A 25,761-nucleotide genomic window follows, 5' to 3' on the forward strand; every position below is an offset into this window, starting at 1 on the left:
ACTACTGATAAAAGGTATTAATAAATAAATAATCACACGAATCAACTGTTAAATGAACCAACAATTTGTGAAATAATTGAAACTCAATGCATTATCATGTGGCATTTATTTTCATTATAACATTATTGTATTATTTATTTTTTATAATAAATATAACAAAAACACTCTTGCAAATGGCATTTTCCCAATCATAACTTTATTTTTGAACCCAACCAAAATATATTACTTTTACAACAAAATGACCCATAAAAGCATCAAATCGTTATATTTTATTCAATTTTAATAAAGGCATTCTTTTCCATAAAAATAATTTTTTAAGTTTCCACAAATTATTAAAGCTAATTTTACAAGGTGTGGCCTTAAGTCACATCGCTTGAAAAAAGAAAAACAAAAACCTAATCTTATATTAAATTGTATTATATTAAATATCATCTTTTTTAAAGGTGTTTTTGCACTGGAGTTGCCTTCAGTCAAATCCTATTTTCTTTAAGAATATAATTTTATCTTCTCTAACATTATTAAATTCATTTTATCTTATCTTACCTCACCTATAAAATGTCAGAAAATAGTTCAAAAAACACAAACAAAAACAAACAAAGAAAAACAGCTGTTATAATTTCCCACAACCAAAACATAAATACACTTCAAAGATATTACGTTTATGATCATAACCAACAACAACAAAGCATCAAATCTTCAGTTTTGAGAAGCTGGGACCAGTAAAATTTGACAATTCTATTATTTTTTTAAGTGGAAAATCACTCTATTTTTTTTTTGTTTGTTTTTTAAGGCATCAAATTCGAAGTTTCCAAAAATAATTAAAGCTAACTTTTAAGGTGCGGCCTTCAGTCAAATCTTGTTTTTCAATCCCATTTTTAAGTGTATCTTAGCATATTTTACCAAATCTCATCTAATCTTATTTTATCTTACAGTATTTTAGGTATAAAATGCTAGAAAATATTGATTTTTGTCTAATTTGCCACAACCCAGGTGGATGAATTTAAATGTCACATTTTAATCAACCAAAAAGGTAACATTTTAAGTTTTTGACCATATATTACAAAGAAAAATGTCAAATCTTCATATTTGAGAAGCTGGAACCAGAAAATATTTGGCATTTTTGCTCAGACGTTTAATATTAATATCAAAACACACTTAAATCATTTTAGGGAAACTGCTTAAAGTTTGCATCTCTAATAAGGTAACAGAATAAGAATATAACATATTATCTAAATAACTATAGATTATTTTCTGACACATAACAGGTAGAAAACATCACATTGTTGGATGCAATAAAAAACTGATTATTGTTTTCATGAAAATTAATTTTAACAATTCCTTAAAACATTAAAGCTATTTTTTTAAAGGTGTTTTTTTTCACTGGAGTTGCATTCAGTGAAATCAAGTTTTCTTTAAGTATCTTATTTTTTCATTATATTACATTAGAGAATATATATAATCTATCTATATCTTTATCTAAACTCATTTTACTATAAAATGTCAGAAAATAGTTATTTCATTAAAAAAAAACCAAACACCTGTTATGATTTCCCACCACCCAAACATAAATTCACCTCAAAGATATTAAGTTTATGATCATATATGACAAAGAAAAGCATCAAATCTTCATTTTTGAGAAGCTGGAATTAACAAAATTTGACGATTTTAGTACTGTTGCAAAAAAAAGGAAAAAAAGGCATTTTATTTCTCTCTTTTTTTTATTTAAGTTTCCAAAAATAATTAAAGCTTATTTTTAAGGTGTGGCCTTCAGTCAAATCTTTTTTTAAAAAACATCTAATCTAATCTTGATTGATCTTAAAGTATTTTATTTACAAAATGTCTAATTAGGAAAAAGACATTTCACTGGAACTTTCCCCAGTCAAGTCATAATTTATCTTAACTTTATTTTATCTTATCTTAAAGCATTTTTTCTTATTTTATTTAATCTATTAAAAAAAGTGAAAAAGCCTGTTATCATTTCCAACGGGCCAAAAAGATAAATCTTGTGTCTTGTTTTAATGGAGCAACAATTTCAGATATGAAGTTTCTGATCATATCTGACAAAGAAAAGCATCAAGAAGCTGGAACCAGCTCACAAAACGACTTTAAGGATGAACGGATGATCTTAATATCTGTGAATAATCCATGACTCAGCGTATTCTTGCAGCTCTGCTCTGACTCGTTACGTGAGGACTTTGAGGAAAGAAATTCACTTTTCTCTGCTGAAAACAGACAGCTGAAGCTTAAAGCTCGTCCTCCGTGGTCTTCTTCTTCTCCTCCTTGTGGAAGATTTTTCCACCCGGCTGCTTCCTCCAGCTCAGTCTGACGTCGTCACTCAGCCCCTGGTCCTTCAGCTTCTGTTTGATCTGAGACACAAAACTCCTCAACATCATCGCTCACACACACAGATTACATTCTGCACGCTTTTTCATTTTCTCCTCATCTGAAGCTCCATTTCAGCAGCGCTCGGGTTGTCGGACATGTCCGCACTGGAACCGGCTGTTGGACATGTCCGTACGGGAGCGAGATGGACATGATTTCTGTGTCTCTCCTGCAGCTTCTGAGTTAATACTTTGCTATCTCTTCTTATTGCACAACATCTGTAACAGCGTCCTCTGCAGTGAAAACACCGATTAGTGGAAAATCTCGTCAGTGGTGGGGAAAGAGTTAAGTAACGGCATGAGGTGCTCCCCAAAGTTTATTTAGGCTAAACAGCATTTTCACAGCAGCATGTTGGTAACTTGAAGGTGAAGCAGTCGGTATGAAACACACATACACACTTTTTGGCCCCTGCACTTCTGTGATGAATCCTGTTTTGTGTTCAGAAAAACGGGACAAATTGCGTCCCGTATTGATTCAATATTGATTGAGTACGGGACAGCACATTTGACCTTTAAATACGGGATGATTCGGTATTATACGGGACGGGTGGCATCCCTAACTCCGACTCAAGAATGACCGGATGAGAATTTGGTGGTTGAAGCAGGTTTCCTGTAACTTAAGGTAAGTGGGATTTAAGACTTTAAAGACTTTTCATGCAGCTGGAATTAAAATTTAGGACCATTTTTTCAGTAGCCAATACTAAAGGAAAAATGTATTGTTATCAGTTACTTGAGGTGATGGAGGAATCTTTGTTATGTTTTAAATTTATTGTAACATAAAACACGACTCTGAGATGGATTTTTTTATTTTGAGCTTTTGCAGTGTCAGAAAGAAAAGATTTATAACAATCCCACCTCCACTGTCGAAGCATTTTAAGACTTTTGAAAGATTGATTTAAGACATTTTGATGCCAATTAAGGCTTTATTTTAAGATGAATGAATTCAAGGCCTTTTAAGACTTTTTAAGGATCCTGGGGAACCCTGGGTCGGAGGTCTCTGTGAGCTCACAAAATGATTTTGGCTGTAACTCAAGAATTCACACGTTTGTGAAGACAAAGTTTGACACAGATGTCTGACAGGATATAATGAGGAGGTGATGAGACTTTAAATGCTAAAGGTCAGAGGTCAGCCTCACTGCGACATCATAATGCTGGGTCGTTGCTCAGCGTCGTATCGTGAGGCAGTAATTCTTGTTGCTCTGTTGGACTTTCTTCTTCTCTTGTAAACTCTGGCGTCTCTCAGACGGCTGGATGGTTTTCGGGCACTTTCCTGCTGCATTTGGTGGCAGATAGCAAAGTTTGTGCTGAGTGTTGATTCTTCTTCATTGGACATCAATAAGGCCTGCAGAGTGGCACTAACAGACTCTTTACTTCTGCACACGTGTGTTCACACAAAGCTCCAGTCATGTCCTGGATGTGGACAAAGTGTTGTGATGTTTCTCATGTTTTTAGCTGCTGAATGTCATTTACTGAAGGTTCTTATTTTGCTGCATTTATTACTTTCAGTAGCTCTTTATCTGTTTCCTCCTCAGTCTGTTTCTTCTTCTGCTCTAAGCCGAATTTCCTCTCTGGGGATCGATCGAGTCTTATCGTATTTTAATGTGCTTGGAGGAGTCGTTCGGTGGTTTTGTCTTTGCAGAAAATGAGAAAACGTGATTACCTGCTTCAAGAGGCTCTCGGCCACAGCAGGGTCATTCAGGTCCAGAGAGGAGTCCTCTTTGCTCAGCCTCAGTCTGAACACTTGCTTGGTCGTAGTCGGCTTTGGTGGTTCGGCTGCGGAAAAAGTTTCAGGATTTCATCACTTTAAACAAAAGATTTACATTAGGAAACCAAAATTAAAGATTTTTGTTTTTGAAATTTGTTGGACAACCATTTATTTTCATATTTCAATTCAAAATGTAACAGCACAAAAACATAATTGTGACAATAATTTTCCTACATGTATTATTGTTCAAGACTGTTTTTTCTATTTTTTCAAGTTTTTTTTTTTACCATCGTCCTTCAGTTTTAAAAATTGAACAATTTATGCACAAGCAATAAAATCTGTAAAAAAAAACAAAAAAAACTACATATTTTGTATAGTATCAGAATCAGAATCACGTTTATTGGCCAAGTTCAACAAATAAGGAACAAGGAATTTTTTTTCCGGGTTGGCAATGGAAATAAGTTAGGGATAAGAAAAATAGAAAAAAAGACAGACATAGACATGTAATTGTATTTACAAAAGGAAGAGAAAGAGAATATATACAAAATGTACAGTATGTAATTCAAAAATATACAGTATGAACAGTTTAAATGAGTATTTTCTCATTAAAATGTCTTACTGTGAGCCTACAGTAATTCTTTTTTTATCATTTTATTTTGAAATTGCTTTACATCTTATTACATGAAATTAAAGGTCAAAATCCACAAAATAATACAATTATAAATACCTTAAATTTGCATCTAACACAAGTTTATGAAATATTTTTTAAAATTTCCCCAATAAAAGTATTATTTCACTATTTTTGTTTCAGTGTAATAAATCAGAAAATATCTATAAATTATTAATGTAAATTCCTGTAAGCTTGTTGCTTTTTCTTATGGTTTATTTTATTTTATGATTTTGGTTTTTCAGCCGTTGCTGCCAGTCATTTGATCTTTTTTTAAGTGTATTTTTTCCTCCATCTGTTGCTTATTTTCTGCATTAAGTGAACACAAACTCATCAGGTTTTTAATTTTTGGTAACCTTTTTTATGGTATGGCGAGCTATTAATAAAATAAAACTGACTTGACTTGATCAACACTGCTGCTAACCTTCCAAATAATTCCATAAAAAACTATCAGCATCATGACAGTTAAAAGTTATTGTCTAGAGTTCACTGTTAATTATTATTATTGTTATGTAATATCATCATTGAGGAAATTTAATGCTGAGGTCAAATAAATATCTTTTGAATCATAGGTCATCACTCACGTTTGCTGTAGCAAATGAACGCTCTCTTGTAGTCACAGTTCCAGTCCTCCCAGTTTCCAGACTGGTTAAAGTTTGCAGCCACACAAGCCTCCTTACTCTCATAGTTATCAGGCTGCGATTGTCTCCAGTACCTGAAAGAGGAGTTACCTCCATCTGACCACTTCCAGGAGTCTCTGAAGAGGCCGATCCAGACGACTGTCACTCCTGGTGCAGGTATCAGCTTCTGTACCTGCAGGTTCTCTGTCAGGTTCCTCACACTGGCCAGGTCTGTGTGGTGCTGTCTGCAGTAGCTCTGGGCCTCAGTCCAGGTCATGGTGGTGTCAGTGAGGACAAATGTCACATTAGAGCCTGAAAATGAACCACAGTGAAGAGCTGTGTAGAGGCAACACAACAAACAACATAAACACTTTATTTTCTCTCTACTTCTGAATATTTTTGTCTTTTTGTTCAGTGATGAATCTGAGCATGAAGGTGAAATCAGCACGGAGCTGTGTGCATATGAACATGCAGGCGTCCAGTCTCACATTCATCCATAAAGACACGTCACAGCTATTTTGCCTCCTTTTCTTAAAGCCTTTTTGACGGAGACAGTGACGAGGGATAAACCTGAGTTCATGCTCCACCTTTTTCGGGACTTTAAATAAAGTTCGATGACCCCGCTTCCAAAATTCAAACGAAGGCCGAGCTCTGCTCCGTCTGCTTTAAATGACATTAAAGGAACTGAAGACGCAAAGAGACGCAGAGAAGGTCAGAGGTCAACAGACTAAACTGGTTTGTTTGTGACTTCACCAGTTAAAGTTCTCACCTGTGACGTCACAGCAGACCACCTTAAGATGGAAATCACAGCGGAGGTCATCCCAATAGCCATCAGCCCACATCTCTGTGCAGTATTGTCCACTTCTATAGTTTTCTGGTTTTCCAGGCCTCCATCGTCTGAACTCGGTCTCTCCGTCTCCGTAGAAGCTCGTGTCTGACAGTGACCACCTCCAGTTGTCCACGTCGTCGTACAGTCCTATCCAGGCTAACTGAAAACAACATTTGATGGACATAAAAAGAATCAGACGTGCAGCTTTTGTTCCACATTTTGACATCAGACATAAACGCAGCAGCACGTGTTCGGACCAAAACCCAGACAGGAAGTCCACATCACTCCAGTCTTAAAATCGTCACACTGATTACCCGTCTGTCGCTCAGCTCATTTCAAAATTAAAGGTCTTGCAGCGTCTGATCTGTCTGACATGGTCAACATTTATGTGGCTGCTGGGTCTCTGAGATCCTCGGACTCAAGCCTCTTGGTTGTTGCAGAGGTCAGAACTAAAAGGCATGAAGAGGCAGCTTTTGTTAATTCTGCCCTAAACTCTGTAAAGTTTTTCAGAGTAATTAAGTTTATGTGAACTGAAGTGCTGTTTTGAAATATTTTGTATTTAAAGTTTATTTTGATTTAAGTGTTTTTTTAAAATTCATTCTTTCACTGAAGTGTTTTTAAAATGTTTTAGTTCAAGTTTTTTTCTATAAAAGTGTTTTTTGAAATTGAAGTTTTAAGTGAGTTTGTAAATAAAGTTAATTTTAACTAAAGTGATGTTTAAAAGGTTTTTATTTAATTTATTTGTATTTATCTTTTCAATCAAAGTTTCTTTTGTATTTTGTACACATTATTTAAATGCTGTTTGTAATCTGTTGCACGATGACCCTGATGAAGGCCTCGAGCTGAAACGTGTCGGTCTTTAAATGAAGTTTCTCTAAATACTTCAAGTGTAGCTTGAGTTTGTACGACAGCAGTAACAGAGCGAACGGAGCTTCTCTTGTTCACCTCGGGGAAATCAGAGGGCGGCTGCTGCGCTTCAGCGTCAGCAGTAACCATCACATGAGCGCAGTGATGAGCGGCGGCATCCACCTGCAGCCACCCAGGACGCCGTCGCTCCAGGATATCTTTCCATAGCAAAGTGTCTTACTGCTATATTAACGCTCTGAATGTCACATACAGCTCCTTTAACCCTTTAAACCTGGAGCGACATCAGCTCCGTGCTGCATTCAGACGCCTTTCACACACACACAAACACACACACATTTAAACCTCTGAAACCTGAGAAAATCGGTTTGATTTCTTTTAAAAGTTTGGGAAAAATGCAATGAGGAACTTCGCAGGAAATGTTCTGCACACTGCAAAACAAAAATAATAACAATGAAATTATGTAACACAAAAAAAATGTTAACCTCTTCTTAAGGACATTTTCATCTTTTTGTTTTTGTTTGTAATTTGCCTTTTTTGTGCTTTTTTTCTCCTTTTTTTATTTTCAGGTAATCGGATCTAATTTCTTCCTCATTTTGGGGCCATTTCTTGTTGAGTTGCTCATTTCCTTCTTCCAATGTTTTTGAAAGAAAGTCAGTCAGTTAGTTCAGCTTTGAAAGGGTTAAAGAGATCCTCTGTAATCTGCGCTCAGTGTACGTGATGTGGAACAACCTCAGTAGTATAAAAATTATATTAAAATATTTTCAAAAGCTTCCAAAGTTTCAGTCCTCCTCCTTTTGTTCCCGTCCCTCCACTGCAGCTCAACAGGGAAACACTGAAACACCACAAGGGAAGTCTGGACTGAAAACACTTTATACTTCCACTCTGCTACATTTTAGAGGGAATACTGTACTTTTACTGCACTGAGTCAATATTTTTTGTAGTATCAGATTTTGAAAGTTTAACCCACCTGTCAGCGACACAGTTATCGACACGACTTAACAAAGAGAGGGAGAAGAGAAGTGAAACAGCTGAATCCTCCTGACTCTACCTGTTGGTGCTCGCTTAAATTAAAGCTGTTGGTCAGGCTGTTCATGTCCTTCATGCTGGTGATGGTGGCCAGGTCTGTGTATTTCTCTCTGCAGTATCTTTGTGCTTCGGGCCAGTTCCTCTTAACGTGAACAAAATGGAACGTGGGTCCGGCGTGTGATGAGACGACACACAGTCCTGTAGAGACGCACATGCACAGTGATCAGGTGACTTTATTTCTCTTCACTTTGTAACATCACATTTATTCATGTGAGTTTTTGTCTCGAACATCACCCAACTCAAGTACTGCACATGAGTACAGTTTTGAGTATTTCCATTTTATTTTATTGTTTTCTTACTTTATATTTATACTGTGCTACATTTTATACTGCAGTATTGTACTTTTCTACTATATTTAGTGATTTTTAAAAAAGATTTTAGCCTAAAAACATGACAAACCGGATGGCAGACGTCTGAGATGTTATCACTTCCACCAAAGAGACATTTCTGTGAAACTGCCCAAACTATTCAATATGTAACAAAAAAGAAAGGATTAAAGCCCCAAAATCACAACAAATCAACAGCTAAAAGTCAGAACTTGTGTTTTTCTTCTCTCCTCTCCTGCAGCTCCGATAAAGCAGACGTCATGCATCCCTCAGTGTAACGCTGCACTGTGTGATCCCTCTCTGCAGAGCACGCTGCACGCTTATATTTCACACACATCTCTCAAAATTACCCTCTGACTCCTCAAAGAAGCAGAGGGTTAAATTATCAGTCCCAGTTGATGTTATTGAGGATGAATCTGAATTTAGTCGTTTGAAAACAACAAGCTGCCAGCAGCACAATCAATGGTGACAACATAGAGTCTGACAGGAAACACACACACCAGGACACTGAAAACAGCCAATTAGACCTCAAACAATTAATCAAACACTGATTATACAACAAGCAGATCTGACCGAGCAATCTGATTGGTCCACCGGACATCAACGTGCCCAAATTTGCATGACAGCACATCTGCCTCATCAATAAAAGCATTACTCCACCATTTCTGCATCAGCGCTCTTAAAGAGGCCCGAGGAGGATTATTTTCTGGATCATATTAGTATTTTGGGGGTCTATTAGCATTCGTTTACATGCTTTAATGTTCAAAAAACACATCATGTGTGTGGTGCTGCCCTCTGCTGCAGCACCTCTGTCTCAAACAGTCTGAGCTTATGTCCCGCCTCCAGAGATGCCCAGTCTGCTCTGATTGGTCAGCTGGCTCCCTCTCTCACACACTCTGTTGTGATTGGTGCACTGCTTAGAATTTAAAATTTGGGGACGTGCATCTGAAAACCGAGCCCCCAGGAACATCAGCAGGCTCTGATGCAAAATTTACATGGTGGCCAAAAGTGGAAATTCACCATCGAGGTCGGTAAGGTGACGCACACGGGCCCAGAGGGACTTTTGCCCTTTGACCTCATAGACTGTGTATGAATATCTTTACACACAGTCTATGTTTGGCCGACATCAGCAGAGAGACGTGTGTAAATAAGAAAATAATTATTATTAAAGTGTCAAAAAACCCACAGAAGGACTCATTTCAAAATCTAGATTTAAGCCATCCAGTTCCATAACTTTAGAAAAGTCTAAAAAACTGCAAGATTAAATGTTTTAGACCGCCACTCAAGAAATAAATAACCCACAAAGTTTTCTAAAAAAAGACTAAAAACTACAAAAAAACCTGCAAATTATTTGAAAAAAAAAAAGAAAATTAAAAAAAAAAAAAACAAAGGAGATAAGTGCAAAAGAATTATAATAATTTTGTAAAATTATTTTAAATACTTAATTATGATAATTACAATTATAGTTTTCCCTGGCTTATTTCTTTTCTTCATAGATATTTTCCCCTTCCATTTAAAGAAATCCAAATGTACTAATTTCTTGCAATTAAAGGAACATTTCTCACCAAGCTGCCCGTTACCTTTTTTCAGAAGTTTTTGAAAGGAATCACAGCAGTTTGTTCTGGGTTCAAAGGGTTAAATACTTCAGAAAGGCGTCTGAAAGCAGCATAAGGAGAGCGATGCTGCTCCAGCTTTGAAAGGGTTAACGTGGAGCGCCTCGGTCCTGACCGCCTCACTGTGGTGCTCACATGGCGTTGAAGCTCACCCTCATGTGTCGTATGTCTTTCAGTGATAACTCACTGTCTTATTTTAAGGAGGTTATGAAAGTTTAGTTTGATAAACGTTTGTTTGCTGAAATAAGCTGAAAGTCATTAACACATTCACTCCCGTCGGCTGCTCCTCATATGATGACGTCTGAGCGGCACGCTCACACAAACTCATGAGAAGAAACTTTTGATGTTTTTTTAAGTCATGAATTTTAGACTTTTTTTTCTTTTTAAATATGCATTCACTTGATTTATTTTATGAAAAAAAAACATTTCAAACTTTTTTTTTACTGACATCACGGTGCATCCCATATTTAGATATATTAAAGTACTGAGAATAAAGATAAAGATGAAGAAAGATAATAAATCCTATCAAACACTTGCCTGCGATGACGAGCAGCAGGACTGTGTCCATCTCGTCGGCTCTCAGTCGGGTTGAGTGTGTGACCTCGGACTTGCGGCTGATCAAATCGCTCCCCGAGTTCAGACTGAACGCCTCACAGTCCCTCAGTGTCATTTCACCTCAGGGAAAACGCTCACACAAAACAATTATTTGCATTTTTGGGAAAAACAGAAATTCAGGAACCGCCCATGTTTTCAATAACATGTTTGATGCATATTCATCAGAGGCAAATACACACACACACACACACACACACACACACACACACACACACACACACAAACACACATATGCACTCTCTCACATACAAACACAAACACACACCATGGATCCACATTATTTTCCTCGTGTTGTGTTCAGGTGCCCTCCACAAGATATTTACCCTTTGAAACCTGAGCGAATTAGTTTGATATTTATTTTTTTTTTATTTTATACTTAAAATTAATTAAATGTTTGTTTTTATTTATTTTACTTATTTGATTTATTTGTCTATTTACTTAGCTATGTATTTATTTATCTTTTTGTTAATTTATCTATAATTTTTATTTATTTGCTTGATGTCAGGTAATGTTTTTACTCATTTTCTGGTAATTTGTCTCTTCTGTTTTTGAAAGAAATCAAACCACTTTGCTCAGGTTTCAAAGGGTTAAAGGAGCTGATGGTTTACCATTTCACTGGTGTAGTATTTTTTGGAATTTTTTTATCAGCCCTTTTAAACTCTCAAATTCATTTTGTTTCTTTTCTTTCTTTTTTTTTTTTTGCATTTTTCTCTTGCTTCTGTTTCTTGAGCTGATCCTACATTTGAATATCACTGCTGTGGGATTATAAAGTCTTCAGAAAAGAAAGAAATTAAAAAAATAACTAAATAAATAAAAATGTGTGAATTCATTTATTTTCATTGTGAATTACAAAATAATTTGGGGCCCACCTGTCATCCTGATGGGGTCAGATGTGGTCCGCGGGCCGTAGGTTGAGTATCGCTGGTGTGCAGTCGTGCAGCAGCTCTGTGAGGTCGTACTGAAGCTCAGAGCTCAGATCAGCATGCTGACGTGTTGATGTTAAGTAGCTGTACTGTGCATCCTAACAGCCAAACTGCCAAACTATTAAAGAATTAAAATGCTCTAACATTTTAACTCTTTAAAATGCTCTAACACCCCTCCGTGAATCGCCACTTTACCGTGGTGGGGGGGTTTGCGAGCCCCTGTTCTACTGGAAGCTGGGTTGTCTGGGGCTACCAGCCCCTGGTATGGTCTCCCAAGGCAAAGTGGTCTCAGGGAAGGGGCCAGACCAAGAGCGGTTCAGAAAAGACCAAGATGAAACGGCGTTCTCGGGATATGGGTACCTCGCCCGGTATGGGGTCACCGAGGCCAGACCTGGAGAGGGAGCTCACTGGCGAGCGTCTGGAGGCTCAGCCCGAAGAAATTACGTGGAGCAGCCACCCTGTGGGCCCACCACCCGCAGGGAAAGGGATTGTGGTCAGGTGCCTTGTGTGCTGGGTGGCAGACGGGGGGGGCCCCGGGCGTGCAAATCCTCAGCGTCACAAACTGGTTCTGGGGACGTGGAACGTCACCTCTCTGGTGGGGAAGGAGCTGCAGCTGGTGCGGGAGGTTGAGCAGTACCAACGAGATATAGTCGGGCTCACCTCCACGCACAGCACTGGTTCTGGAACCACAACCCTGGAGAGGGGACGGACTCTCGCCTTTTCCGGAGTTGCCCAGGGTGAGAGGCGCTGGGCGGGTGTGGGGATACTCACGAGCCCCCGGCTGAGCGTCGCTGTGTCGGAGTTTACCCCAGGGAGCGAGAGGGTCGCCTCGATGCGACTGCGAGTCACAGAGAGGAGGTCTCTGACTGCTGTGTGTGCCTTTGCACCCAACGTCAGTTAGGAGTACCCGGCCTTCTTGGAGTCTCTGGGCGGTGCCCTGGAAAGGGTGCCGACTGGGGACTCCATAGTTCTTCTGGGTGACTTCAACGCTCATATGGGCAATGGAGAAACCTGGAGGGGTGTGACTGGGAGGAATGGCCTGCCCGATCTAAACAGCCGAGGGGAGGAAGGGGTCTGGTTTGGCGGCGTGCGCAGTGATGCGGGAGTTGCATGGGACTGTCGTGGTGAAGAAGGAGCTGAGCTGGAAACGAAGCTCTCGATTTACCAGTCCATCTATGTTCCAGTCCTCGTCTATGGTCATGAGCTCTGGGTAGTGACCGAAAGAATGAGGTCGCGGATACAAGCAGCCGAGATGAGCTTCCTCCGGAGCGTGGCAGGACTCAGCCTTAGAGATAAGGTGAGGAGCTCGGACATCAGGAAGGGCTCGGAGTAGTCGCTGCTCCTTCGAGTCGAAAGGGGCCGGTTGAGGTGGTTCGGGCATCTGATCAGTATGCCTCCTGGGCACCTCCCGCCGGAGGTGATCCGGGCACGTCCTACTGGTAGGAGGCCCCGGAGCAGACACAGAACACGCTGGAGGGTTTACATATCTCGTCTGGCCTGGGAACGCCTCGGGGTAACTGGAAAACGTTGCTGGAGGGAGGGACGCCTGGAGTGCTCTGCTTAGCCTGTTGCCCCATGACCGGCCTCCAATAAGCGGACGAAAATGGATGGATGGATGGATAGAAAATGCTCTAACACAGGGATGCTCAACCTGTGGCCTGTGGGCCAAAATCTGGCCCCTGATAGGGTGCTGGGTGTCCCCCCCCAAACATTTTTCACAATTCACACAATAAAAATAAAGTGACTGACACTGTGAATAGTTTTTGTACTTTTAGTATCCATATGGTGTCGAAGTGCACTAAGCAGCATCAAAATAGAGCTTGTAGATCAAAAAAAGTGTCAGTGGAGGAAAAAAGGGGAAGTGGACTCAGTTTTTCCTGATATGCAAACGATTTCTGAATAAACAAAGATGAGGTACTGTCAGCCCTTTCCATGAACATAACCAGCTCTTTGATCAGCTGCAGGTCAGCCGCCGCCGAGTCACGCCAAGACTGCTACGCTCCGCCTGCTGCCACAGACACAGACATGCGCGCGCACACACACACACACACACACACACACACACACACACACAAACACACACACCATGGATCCACATCAATTTCCTCGTGCTGCATTCAGGTGCCCTCCACAAGCTATTTCACCCTTTGAAACCTGATTCGTTAGTTTGATAGTTTGAAATTAGTTTGATATTTAATTATTATTTAATTTGATCAATTTATTAATTTTATTTGTCATGCACACGCTCTTACAAACACACCCACACACACTCTTACAAACCCACCCACACACACTCTCACATGCATTAATACACACACACTCTCACATGCACACTAACACACACTCTCACATGCACACATACACACACACACACACACACACTTACACTCTCTCACATGCATTCATACACACACACTCACATGCATTCATACACACACACACTCTCACATGCACACTTACACACACACACTCTCACATGCACACTAACACACACTCTCACATGCACACATACACACACACACACACACACACTTACACTCTCTCACATGCATTCATACACACACACTCACATGCATTCATACACACACACACTCTCACATGCATTCATACACACACACACACACACTCTCACATGCACACATACACACACACACTCTCACATGCACACATACACACTCTCACATGCACTCACACACACACAGAAACACACACACACAGAAACACACGCCAGCTGCCACAAAGGCAGACTTGCCTTGTGCTGCGGTGAGTTCACTGGTGATTGGAATGAAGTCAATCATCTACGTGAGTTTAAAAAACCTGTGTGCACGTGCTACTTTCGGTGGGAAAGCGGCTTATGGTGGCTGACATAAAAACATAAATGTCCCTTTCTGTCAGCAGTGTTTGTCCGTTCTGGGCTACCGTAGGAACACGGCGGTGCAACATGGTGATCACCATAGACGAGGACCTGCTTCCTCTGTAGATATAAACGGCTCATTCTTTTTTTAAACCTTCGTTTTTGGGGCTTATTTGTCTTTTTTTTATAGGACAGCTGAAGCATGAAATAGAGAGAGAGAGGGAGAGGGGAGGACATGCAGCAAAGGGCTGAGGCCGGAATCGAACCCGCAGCCGCTACGGTGAGGACACAGCCTCTGTACATGGGGCGCCCGCTCTAACCACAGAGCCACGAAAAGCCCCATGAACGGCTGACTCTGAAGTAACGAAAACACAATGATTCTTATTTTCAGGTGATTACAAACTAAAGAAAACACACTGATTATATTATATTACATTTCTGTCAATTTACCCCCAAAAATCAACACACTGCAGCTTTAATTGATCTACTGAGCACAACAACCATCATTGATTAGTCCTCCATCTGTGTGTGTGTGTGTGTGTGTGTGTGTGTGTGTGTGTGTGTGTGTGTGTGTGTGTGCTCACAGAGGCTCCTGAGGAGCTGAAACAGGAAGAGTTTCCTCCTGCTCCGTCAGCTCTCTGCCCTCCTCCTCCTCCTGCGTCTCTCCTCCTCTGACCTGCTCCTCTCTGTCTGACTCCAGTACAGTCTCCATCTTTTAAAACACACACAGGAGAAGCAGTCAGAAACACACGTTATCATGTTAGCAGATCTGGACACAGTGAAAGACTCAGAAAGACTTCAGACTTCACTGAGTCTGTACGGGGCAAACTGGACTCTTACCAGTTACCAGTTAACAGGAAGTATATGGATGAGGAGGCGGGCTGACTGTCTCAGATTTTGTTGATTATGGAGCCACCCTGTGGACAGGGCCGGTACAGCTATAACCATTAAAGCCACAGGATTTGTTGTCAAAATACAAATGTCTAAGATCCTGCTGCTTCTTCTTATTTCAGACTGGTGTTCACTGTGCAGGAAGCAGTGTGACGCTCGTGGCTCTGTTCGCTCTTTGGTTGTTTTAAAAGTGTACTTTTCTGATGCGGGACAAGGCTGTCTGGAAGAGAGTGAGGGCTGTGGGAATAACGCTCGTGTTCAGGTCTTTGCTGTGCCCTTATCCTGTCAGATTTTTAAAAGTTTGTATCTTGAATAATAATCGAAACTTAAAAAAATCATTTCATTTAGGAGAATAAAACAAACTTGAGGCTCTCCTGCGTGGAGCAGGGACAGATGGAGTTGAATCAGCTTTAAACGGCTATTTGCATAAAAACACGAGCAGTTTGGACACTCTGCTCTTGAATGCAGGTGGATGCAGGTGGGTGACAGCAGTGGATCACAGTGAGAGGCCATGCTGAGCGCCTCCAGTTTGTTTTTTCCTCCCGTGTGCCGACCCTTTTCTTCAAGAGCACCTGCGTTTTTTTCTTCAGTTCAGTGTGACAAAGGCAGTCCTCGAGCACAGCGCCTCCTTTTCAACAACTCCATTAAGTTCACAGAAACGACTGAAATGCTGTGATTTAGGCCGACTGTCAATTTTTAAAAAACCTTTTCTCACATTCCTTAAAATCAAGAAGACCATTTGACCCCCATTGAGCTTTGGAAGCCCTATTGGGGGTCGGGACCCCCAGGTCGGGAACCAGTGCTCTATGACATCACAAGATCCATCGCTCTAGTTTTTGGATTTGGATGAGAGTTGTTCATGTTTACTAAAATATTTGGACTGTCTTGGATGATAGGAGTAACATGTATGAATACTGAAAATGGGTGTAGTTTAACCCTTTGAAAACTGGGCAAACTGGCTTTCTTGAAAAAAAAAAAAAACAATCGAAGAAGGCAATGAGCAACTTGACAAGAAATGCCCCCCCCCCCCAAAAAAATAGCAAGAAATTAGTAAAAGGTTAAGAAGAAAATTACCCAAAAATAATAATAAGAAAAATATCAATATCAATTAAATATACAATTAATAGAATTACATGTATATTTTTCAGGACATTTTTCCTTTCTGTAAAACAAAATCTCTTCACGCCTAATTTTCAAATTATTTTTTAACACCTTTTACTATTTTTTTTTTTCAATTTTTTGGGAAAGTTTTTGCAGAGTTAACCATTTCAAACTAACAGGATGAAAAAAACAAAAAGAGAAAAGAAGATGACTGTGAAAAAAAAATCAATCATAAGAATTATAAATATATTTTTCTGGACATTTTTCCTTTTGTGGTTAACACCTTTTGCTCATTCTTTCTTTTTTTTCCTACCAATTTTCCGGGCATTTCTTTCCTAGTTTCTCGTTGCCTTATTTCCATGTTTTCAGCAGAAATCAGAGCACTTTTCTCTGGTTTCAGAGGGTTAAATTCTTGTGAAAGGCGTCTGAACGCAGCAAATCAAACGGATGTGGATCCAGCTTCTGAGGGTTACATGTTTGTTTTTGTGTACACGGATGCGAAACAGTTAAAAGACACATTTCAGGTGTTTTTTCTGACAGAAATCAAATCAAACGTTTATAAAGCTGCTTTATGTAGCTTTAGTTAGTCTGTTTAACAAAAAAGCCACGACGTTATGGGGATATTATTCAATATTAAACACATGAAATATATGATTAAAACAGAGAGCAGAGAGCATGTAGAGGCGGTGTAGATATCACGGTCCACGGAGCAGAAATATATGTTTTCAATACATTTGCCACCCTGTTGTTGTCTTTACCGTTAGCGTGACCGTTAGCTTCTGTGGAAACTGTGGAGTCTGAAACACGCTAACGTTAGCCAACGTTTCACTTACAAACGGATAGCGTCGAGTTTAAATACGACACAAAAGAGGGTCGAGTCGGTCACAAACGGTTCTAATAAACATTCAGATACATGTTCAGGTACATATAAAGGCGACTGTTCAAAGCTGCTCTCACCTGCCGCGCGGAAATTAACGGAGTTTTGTCCGGAGAGTCTTTTCTGTTTAGCTAATTAACGGCTACTCCTGAACCGCTCCGACGACTCCGTGTCCATGGCAACAGCCCGGCGTCATGACGTAAGGACACGTCGCCCTCACGTGCTCGGACACGTCGCCCTCACGTGCTCTCACACGAACGTTGTTTTTTTTAAGATCAGAAAAAAAAACGTTCAGGTAAATTGAAGCTACAGAAAAATATAAAGTGTTCAATATTAACTACTGATAAAAGGTATTAATAAATAAATAATCACACGAATCAACTGTTAAATGAACCAACAATTTGTGAAATAATTGAAACTCAATGCATTATCATGTGGCATTTATTTTCATTATAACATTATTGTATTATTTATTTTTTATAATACATATAACAAAACACTCTTGCAAATGGCATTTTCCCAATCATAACTTTATTTTTGAACCCAACCAAAATATATTACTTTTACAACAAAATGACCCATAAAAGCATCAAATCGTTATATTTTATTCAATTTTAATAAAGGCATTCTTTTCCATAAAAATAATTTTTTAAGTTTCCACAAATTATTAAAGCTAATTTTACAAGGTGTGGCCTTAAGTCACATCGCTTGAAAAAAGAAAAACAAAAACCTAATCTTATATTAAATTGTATTATATTAAATATCATCTTTTTTAAAGGTGTTTTTGCACTGGAGTTGCCTTCAGTCAAATCCTATTTTCTTTAAGAATATAATTTTATCTTCTCTAACATTATTAAATTCATTTTATCTTATCTTACCTCACCTATAAAATGTCAGAAAATAGTTCAAAAAACACAAACAAAAACAAACAAAGAAAAACAGCTGTTATAATTTCCCACAACCAAAACATAAATACACTTCAAAGATATTACGTTTATGATCATAACCAACAACAACAAAGCATCAAATCTTCAGTTTTGAGAAGCTGGGACCAGTAAAATTTGACAATTCTATTATTTTTTTAAGTGGAAAATCACTCTATTTTTTTTTTGTTTGTTTTTTAAGGCATCAAATTCGAAGTTTCCAAAAATAATTAAAGCTAACTTTTAAGGTGCGGCCTTCAGTCAAATCTTGTTTTTCAATCCCATTTTTAAGTGTATCTTAGCATATTTTACCAAATCTCATCTAATCTTATTTTATCTTACAGTATTTTAGGTATAAAATGCTAGAAAATATTGATTTTTGTCTAATTTGCCACAACCCAGGTGGATAAATGTCACATTTTAATCAACCAAAAAGTTAAGATTTTAAGTTTTTGACCATATATTACAAAGAAAAATGTCAAATCTTCATATTTGAGAAGCTGGAACCAGAAAATATTTGGCATTTTTGCTCAGACGTTTAATATTAATATCAAAACACACTTAAATCATTTTAGGGAAACTGCTTAAAGTTTGCATCCCCAATAAGGTAACAGAATAAGAATATAACATATTATCTAAATAACTATAGATTATTTTCTGACACATAACAGGTAGAAAACATCACATTGTTGGATGCAATAAAAAACTGATTATTGTTTTCATGAAAATTAATTTTAACAATTCCTTAAAACATTAAAGCTATTTTTTTAAAGGTGTTTTTTTTCACTGGAGTTGCATTCAGTGAAATCAAGTTTTCTTTAAGTATCTTATTTTTTCATTATATTACATTAGAGAATATATATAATCTATCTATATCTTTATCTAAACTCATTTTACTATAAAATGTCAGAAAATAGTTATTTCATTAAAAAAAAACCAAACACCTGTTATGATTTCCCACCACCCAAACATAAATTCACCTCAAAGATATTAAGTTTATGATCATATATGACAAAGAAAAGCATCAAATCTTCATTTTTGAGAAGCTGGAATTAACAAAATTTGACGATTTTAGTACTGTTGCAAAAAGACTCTCAATTTAAAAAAAGGCATTTTATTTCTCTCTTTTTTTTATTTAAGTTTCCAAAAATAATTAAAGCTTATTTTTAAGGTGTGGCCTTCAGTCAAATCTTTTTTTAAAAAACATCTAATCTAATCTTGATTGATCTTAAAGTATTTTATTTACAAAATGTCTAATTAGGAAAAAGACATTTCACTGGAACTTTCCCCAGTCAAGTCATAATTTATCTTAACTTTATTTTATCTTATCTTAAAGCATTTTTTCTTATTTTATTTAATCTATTAAAAAAAGTGAAAAAGCCTGTTATCATTTCCAACGGGCCAAAAAGATAAATCTTGTGTCTTGTTTTAATGGAGCAACAATTTCAGATATGAAGTTTCTGATCATATCTGACAAAGAAAAGCATCAAGAAGCTGGAACCAGCTCACAAAATGACTAAAAGGATGAACGGATGATCTTAATATCTGTGAATAATCCATGACTCAGCGTATTCTTGCAGCTCTGCTCTGACTCGTTACGTGAGGACTTTGAGGAAAGAAATTCACTTTTCTCTGCTGAAAACAGACAGCTGAAGCTTAAAGCTCGTCCTTCGTGGTCTTCTTCTTCTTCTTCTCCTCCTTGTGGAAGATTTTTCCACCCGGCTGCTTCCTCCAGCTCAGTCTGACGTCGTCACTCAGCCCCTGGTCCTTCAGCTTCTGTTTGATCTGAGACACAAAACTCCTCAACATCATCGCTCACACACACAGATTACATTCTGCACGCTTTTTCATTTTCTCCTCATCTGAAGCTCCATTTCAGCAGCGCTCGGGTTGTCGGACATGTCCGCACTGGAACCGGCCGTTGGACATGTCCGCACTGGAACCGGCCGTTGGACATGTCCGCACTGGAACCAGCCGTTGGACATGTCCATACGGGAGCGAGATGGACATGATTTCTGTGTCTCTCCTGCAGCTTCTGAGTTAATACTTTGCTATCTCTTCTTATTGCACAACATCTGTAACAGCGTCCTCTGCAGTGAAAACACCGATTAGTGGAAAATCTCATCAGTGGTGGGGAAAGAGTTAAGTAACGGCATGAGGTGCTCCCCAAAGTTTATTTAGGCTAAACAGCATTTTCACAGCAGCATGTTGGTAACTTGAAATTGCGTCCCGTATTGATTCAATATTGATTGAGTACGGGACAGCACATTTTACCTTTAAATACGGGATGATTCGGTATTATACGGGACGGGTGGCATCCCTAACTCCGACTCAAGAATGAACGGATGAGAATTTGGTGGTTGAAGCAGGTTTCCTGTAACTTAAGGTAAGTGGGATTTAAGACTTTAAAGACTTTTAATGTATTGTTATCAGTTACTTGAGGTGATGGAGGAATCTTTGTTATTTTTTAAATTTATTGTAACATAAAACACGACTCTGAGATGGACTTTTTTTTATTTTGAGCTTTTGCAGTGTCAGAAAGAAAAGATTTATAACAATCCTACCTCCACTGTCGAAGCATTTTAAGACTTTTGAAAGACTGATTTAAGACATTTTGATGCTGATTAAGGCTTTATTTTAAGATGAATGAATTCAAGGCCTTTTAAGACTTTTTAAGGATCCTGGGGAACCCTGGGTCGGAGGTCTCTGTGAGCTCACAAATTGATTTTGGCCGTAACTCAAGAATTCACACGTTTGTGAAGACAAAGTTTGACACAGATGTCTGACAGGATATAATGAGGAGGTGATGAGACTTTAAATGCTAAAGGTCAGAGGTCAGCCTCACTGCGACATCATAATGCTGGGTCGTTGCTCAGCGTCGTATCGTGAGGCAGTAATTCTTGTTGCTCTGTTGGACTTTCTTCTTCTCTTGTAAACTCTCTGGCGTCTCTCAGACGGCTGGATCGTTTTCGGGCACTTTCCTGCTGCATTTGGTGGCAGATAGCAAAGTTTGTGCTGAGTGTTGATTCTTCTTCATTGGACATCAATAAGGCCTGCAGAGTGGCACTAACAGACTCTTTACTTCTGCACACGTGTGTTCACACAAAGCTCCAGTCATGTCCTGGATGTGGACAAAGTGTTGTGATGTTTCTCATGTTTTTAGCTGCTGAATGTCATTTACTGAAGGTTCTTATTTTGCTGCATTTATTACTTTCAGTAGCTCTTTATCTGTTTCCTCCTCAGTCTGTTTCTTCTTCTGCTCTAAGCCGAATTTCCTCTCTGGGGATCGATCGAGTCTTATCGTATTTTAATGTGCTTGGAGGAGTCGTTCGGTGGTTTTGTCTTTGCAGAAAATGAGAAAACGTGATTTACCTGCTTCAAGAGGCTCTCGGCCACAGCAGGGTCATTCAGGTCCAGAGAGGAGTCCTCTTTGCTCAGCCTCAGTCTGAACACTTGCTTGGTCGTAGTCGGCTTTGGTGGTTCGGCTGCGGAAAAAGTTTCAGGATTTCATCACTTTAAACAATAGATTTACATTAGGAAACCAAAATTAAAGATTTTTGAAATTTTCTTGTTTGTTTGCAATGAAATTTGTTGGACAACCATTGATTTTCATATTTCAATTCAAAATGTAACAGCACAAAAACATAATTGTGACAATAATTTTCCTACATGTATTATTGTTCAAGACTGTTTTTTCTATTTTTTCAAGTTTTATTATTTTTTTTACATTTTTTAAAAATGTATTTTTTCCTCCATCTGTTGCTTATTTTCTGCATTAAGTCGACACAAAGGTTTTTAATTTTTGTTAACCTTTTTTATGGTTTGGCGAGATATTAATAAAATAAAACTGACTTGACTTGATCAACACTGCTGCTAACCTTCCAAATAATTCCATAAAAACTATCAGCATCATGACAGTTAAAAGTTATTGTCTGGAGTTCACTGTTAATTATTATTATTGTTATGTAATATCATCATTGAGGAAATTTAATGCTGAGGTCAAATAAATATCTTTTGAATCATAGGTCATCACTCACGTTTGCTGTAGCAAATGAACGCTCTCTTGTAGTCACAGTTCCAGTCCTCCCAGTTTCCAGACTGGTTAAAGTTTGCAGCCACACAAAACTCCTTACTCTCACGGTTATCAGGCTGCGATTGTCTCCAGTACCTGAAAGAGGAGTTACCTCCATCTGACCACTTCCAGGAGTCTCTGAAGAGGCCGATCCAGACGTCTGACTCTCCTGCTGCAGTCATCAGCTGCTGTACCTGCTGGTTCTCTGCCAGGTTCCTCACACTGGCCAGGTCTGTGTGGTGCTGTCTGCAGTAGCTCTGGGCCTCAGTCCAGTTCATGGTGGTGTTGATGAAGACAAAAGTCACATTAGAGCCTGAAAATGAACCACAGTGAAGAGCTGTGTAGAGGCAACACAACAAACAACATAAACACTTTATTTTCTCTCTACTTCTGAATATTTTTGTCTTTTTGTTCAGTGATGAATCTGAGCATGAAGGTGAAATCAGCACGGAGCTGTGTGCATATGAACATGCAGGCGTCCAGTCTCACATTCATCCATAAAGACACGTCACAGCTATTTTGCCTCCTTTTCTTAAAGCCTTTTTGACGGAGACAGTGACGAGGGATAAACCTGAGTTCATGCTCCACCTGTTTCGGGACTTTAAATAAAGTTCGATGACCCCGCTTCCAAAATTCAAACGAAGGCCGAGCTCTGCTCCGTCTGCTTTAAATGACATTAAAGGAACTGAAGACACAAAGAGACGCAGAGAAGGTCAGAGGTCAACAAACTAAACTGGTTTGTTTGTGTCTTCACCAGTTAAAGTTCTCACCTGTGACGTCACAGCAGACCGCCTTACGACGGACATCACACGGTGCGTCATTCCAATCGCCATCAGCCCACATCTCTGTGCAGTATTCTCCACTGTCCTGGTTATCTGGTTGTCTATTCCCCCATCGTCTGAACTCGGTCTCTCCGTGTCCGTAGAAGCTCGTGTCTGACAGTGACCACCTCCAGCTGTCCACGTCGTCGTACAGTCCTATCCAGGCTAACTGAAAACAACATTTGATGGACATAAAAAGAATCAGACGTGCAGCTTTTGTTCCACATTTTGACATCAGACATAAACGCAGCAGCACGTGTTCGGACCAAAACCCAGACAGGAAGTCCACATCACTCCAGTCTTAAAATCGTCACACTGATTACCCGTCTGTCGCTCAGCTCATATCAAAATTAAAGGTCTTGCAGCGTCTGATCTGTCTGACATGGTCAACATTTATGTGGCTGCTGGGTCTCTGAGATCCTCGGACTCAAGCCTCTTGGTTGAGTCAAACTAAACTCTGTAAAATTTTTGAAATGAATTAAGTTTATGTTAACTAAAGTGCTGTTTCGGAATATTTATATTTGATATTTTAAGGGTCTCAGGCGCAAATTTTAAAAAATGGCTCAGGAGCGCCACCTATTATATTTGTGCGAAATAGCTCCCGCCTCTGCTTTCATCTACATTAATGAAAATTGGTAGGCACATGTAACACCCCACGATGAACCAAAAAGACTCTTGGACCCATACTGTAAACCCAACAGGAGGTTGGCCATTTTGATTTGAAGTTGCCCTTTTGGCGTGTTTTTGGCCATTTTCAGAGGTTGTGTTTTTTATATCTTCTCCAACAGATTTCATCCAATTGACTTCAAAATTAAAACATCTTCTCAGAAGGACTTGGACATCAAAAGTTATTAAAATTAGGGTTTTGGTCACACAGTGTGGCCGTTATTGGGCCAAACATTTCCACGTCTCGCCATGAACCAGGAAGCAAACAGGAAGTAGTTAATAACTCTGAGGGAGTCAGAGTCCACTGCAGCTCAACAGGGAAACACTGAAACACCACGAGGGACGTTTGGACTGAAAACACTTTATACTTCCACTCTGCTACATTTTAGAGGGAATATTGTACTTTTACTGCACTGAGTCAATATTTTTTGTAGTATCAGATTTTGAAAGTTTAACCCACCTGTCAGCGACACAGTTATCGACACGACTTAACAAAGAGAGGGAGAAGAGAAGTGAAACAGCTGAATCCTCCTGACTCTACCTGTTGGTGCTCGCTTAAATTAAAGCTGTTGGTCAGGCTGTTCATGTCCTTCATGCTGGTGATGGTGGCCAGGTCTGTGTATTTCTCTCTGCAGTATCTTTGTGCTTCGGGCCAGTTCCTCTTAACGTGAACAAAATGGAACGTGGGTCCGGCGTGTGATGAGACGACACACAGTCCTGTAGAGACGCACATGCACAGTGATCAGGTGACTTTATTTCTCTTCACTTTGTAACATCGTATTTCAGTTTTGTCACGTGAGTTTTTGTCTCTGGAGTAAAATTGTACTGCACATCAGTACAATTTTGAGTTTTTCCATCTTCTGTTACTTAATATTTCTGCTGTGGTACACTTCACACTGAAATATTGGACTTTTACTACACAAAATAAACTACCCTTTTCAGTGATCCCACTAAGCTCACCCCTACATGGTTCACTTCCCTAGAAGCAATTAAAACAAAGTCAGTCAGTCAGTCAGCCATTTTCTGTACCCGATTGTCCTTGTAAGGGTCGCGGGGGGGCTGGAGCCAATCCATGCTGTCACCCTGGACAGGTCGCCAGACTATCGCAGGGCCGACACATATAGACAGACAACCATACACACTCACAGTCACACCTAAGGGCAATTTAGAGTCACCAATCAACCTCAGCTGCATGTCTTCGGGCTGTGGGAGGAAGCCGGAGACCCGGAGAGAACCCATGGACCGAACCCCGTTCCAACTGGGTTCTGAACCAGGGACCCTCTTGCTGTGAGGCAACAGTGCTAACCACGACGCCACTGTGCCACCCTAAAACAAAGTCCTACTGGAAAAATAAAAAACAAGAGCTAAGCTCACCACACTACAAAACCCCCAAAATCTTGGAGAAGTAGATGCACCAAACTTCCTCTGCCACTTTAACCAGCTGCAAATTACATACACTATGAAACAATACAATCCGGACTTTCTTCAGGACCAAAAACCAATAAATGTTACTACATGGAAAGTCCCTAACCATATGACAATAAATAATAATAATAATAATAATAATGGTTTAAACAGAAGACTTGACCATGGCAAACAGGGGCTCTACCCCTCCTTTCTCCTTCCTCATTTGTCTGTTTGTCTGCTTCCTGTCTTTTGGGCCACTCCCCCTGCAGCTCCTCCACCTGTGCCCACACACACACACACCCACCCACACACACACACACACACACACACACACACACCCACACCCACACACACACACACACACACACACACACACACACACACACACACACACGCACAAGCTCCAAAGCCAGCAGTCTTTTTTTTTTTGCTAAATTTTGGGCCATGTCTTATTAAATTGTTTGTTGCCTTCCCCCCATGTTTTTTTTTTTAAAGAAATCAAATCAATTTGCTCAGG

At 39.4% G+C, this 25,761-nt stretch overlaps 2 protein-coding genes across 6 annotated transcripts; both read right to left on the reverse strand.

Moving 5' to 3' along the window:
- Positions 1–174: 174 nt before the first annotated feature.
- LOC148188630 (C-type mannose receptor 2-like) lies at positions 175–17,549 on the reverse strand. 3 transcript variants are annotated; one of them, XM_088081641.1, is made up of 8 exons: positions 17,436–17,549; positions 15,071–15,198; positions 10,632–13,637; positions 8,118–8,293; positions 6,143–6,362; positions 5,338–5,685; positions 4,042–4,154; positions 2,415–3,654 (listed from the first exon to the last, which is right to left on the reverse strand). In XM_088081641.1, the coding sequence occupies exons 3-8, from the start codon at positions 10,762–10,764 to the stop codon at positions 3,514–3,516; spliced, it is 1,131 nt and encodes a 376-aa protein (XP_087937767.1). In that variant the 5' UTR covers positions 10,765–13,637; positions 15,071–15,198; positions 17,436–17,549; the 3' UTR covers positions 2,415–3,513. The 3 variants fall into 3 exon arrangements, with proteins under 3 accessions (XP_087937768.1, XP_087937767.1, XP_087937765.1); XM_088081639.1 differs by having other exon boundaries at positions 10,632–13,640; XM_088081642.1 differs by lacking the exon at positions 2,415–3,654 and adding an exon at positions 175–2,366 and having other exon boundaries at positions 10,632–15,198.
- A 315-nt stretch (positions 17,550–17,864) lies between these two features.
- Positions 17,865–25,357, reverse strand: LOC121947264 (lymphocyte antigen 75-like). Of its 3 annotated transcripts, none has more exons than XM_088081661.1 (6): positions 24,867–24,976; positions 24,379–24,554; positions 23,121–23,340; positions 22,316–22,663; positions 21,651–21,763; positions 17,865–20,063 (listed from the first exon to the last, which is right to left on the reverse strand). In XM_088081661.1, exons 2-6 carry the CDS (start codon positions 24,430–24,432, stop codon positions 19,935–19,937), a joined length of 864 nt encoding a protein of 287 aa, XP_087937787.1. In that variant the 5' UTR covers positions 24,433–24,554; positions 24,867–24,976; the 3' UTR covers positions 17,865–19,934. The 3 variants fall into 3 exon arrangements, with proteins under 3 accessions (XP_087937787.1, XP_087937786.1, XP_087937785.1); XM_088081660.1 differs by lacking the exons at positions 17,865–20,063; positions 24,867–24,976 and adding exons at positions 20,678–21,262; positions 25,212–25,357; XM_088081659.1 differs by lacking the exon at positions 17,865–20,063 and adding an exon at positions 20,678–21,262.
- Positions 25,358–25,761: the final 404 nt, after the last annotated feature.

This window comes from Plectropomus leopardus, chromosome 9 (assembly GCF_026936395.1).
Source record: "Plectropomus leopardus strain MGB_pleo_1.0 chromosome 9, ASM2693639v1, whole genome shotgun sequence".
Lineage (NCBI taxonomy): Eukaryota > Metazoa > Chordata > Actinopteri > Perciformes > Serranidae > Plectropomus > Plectropomus leopardus.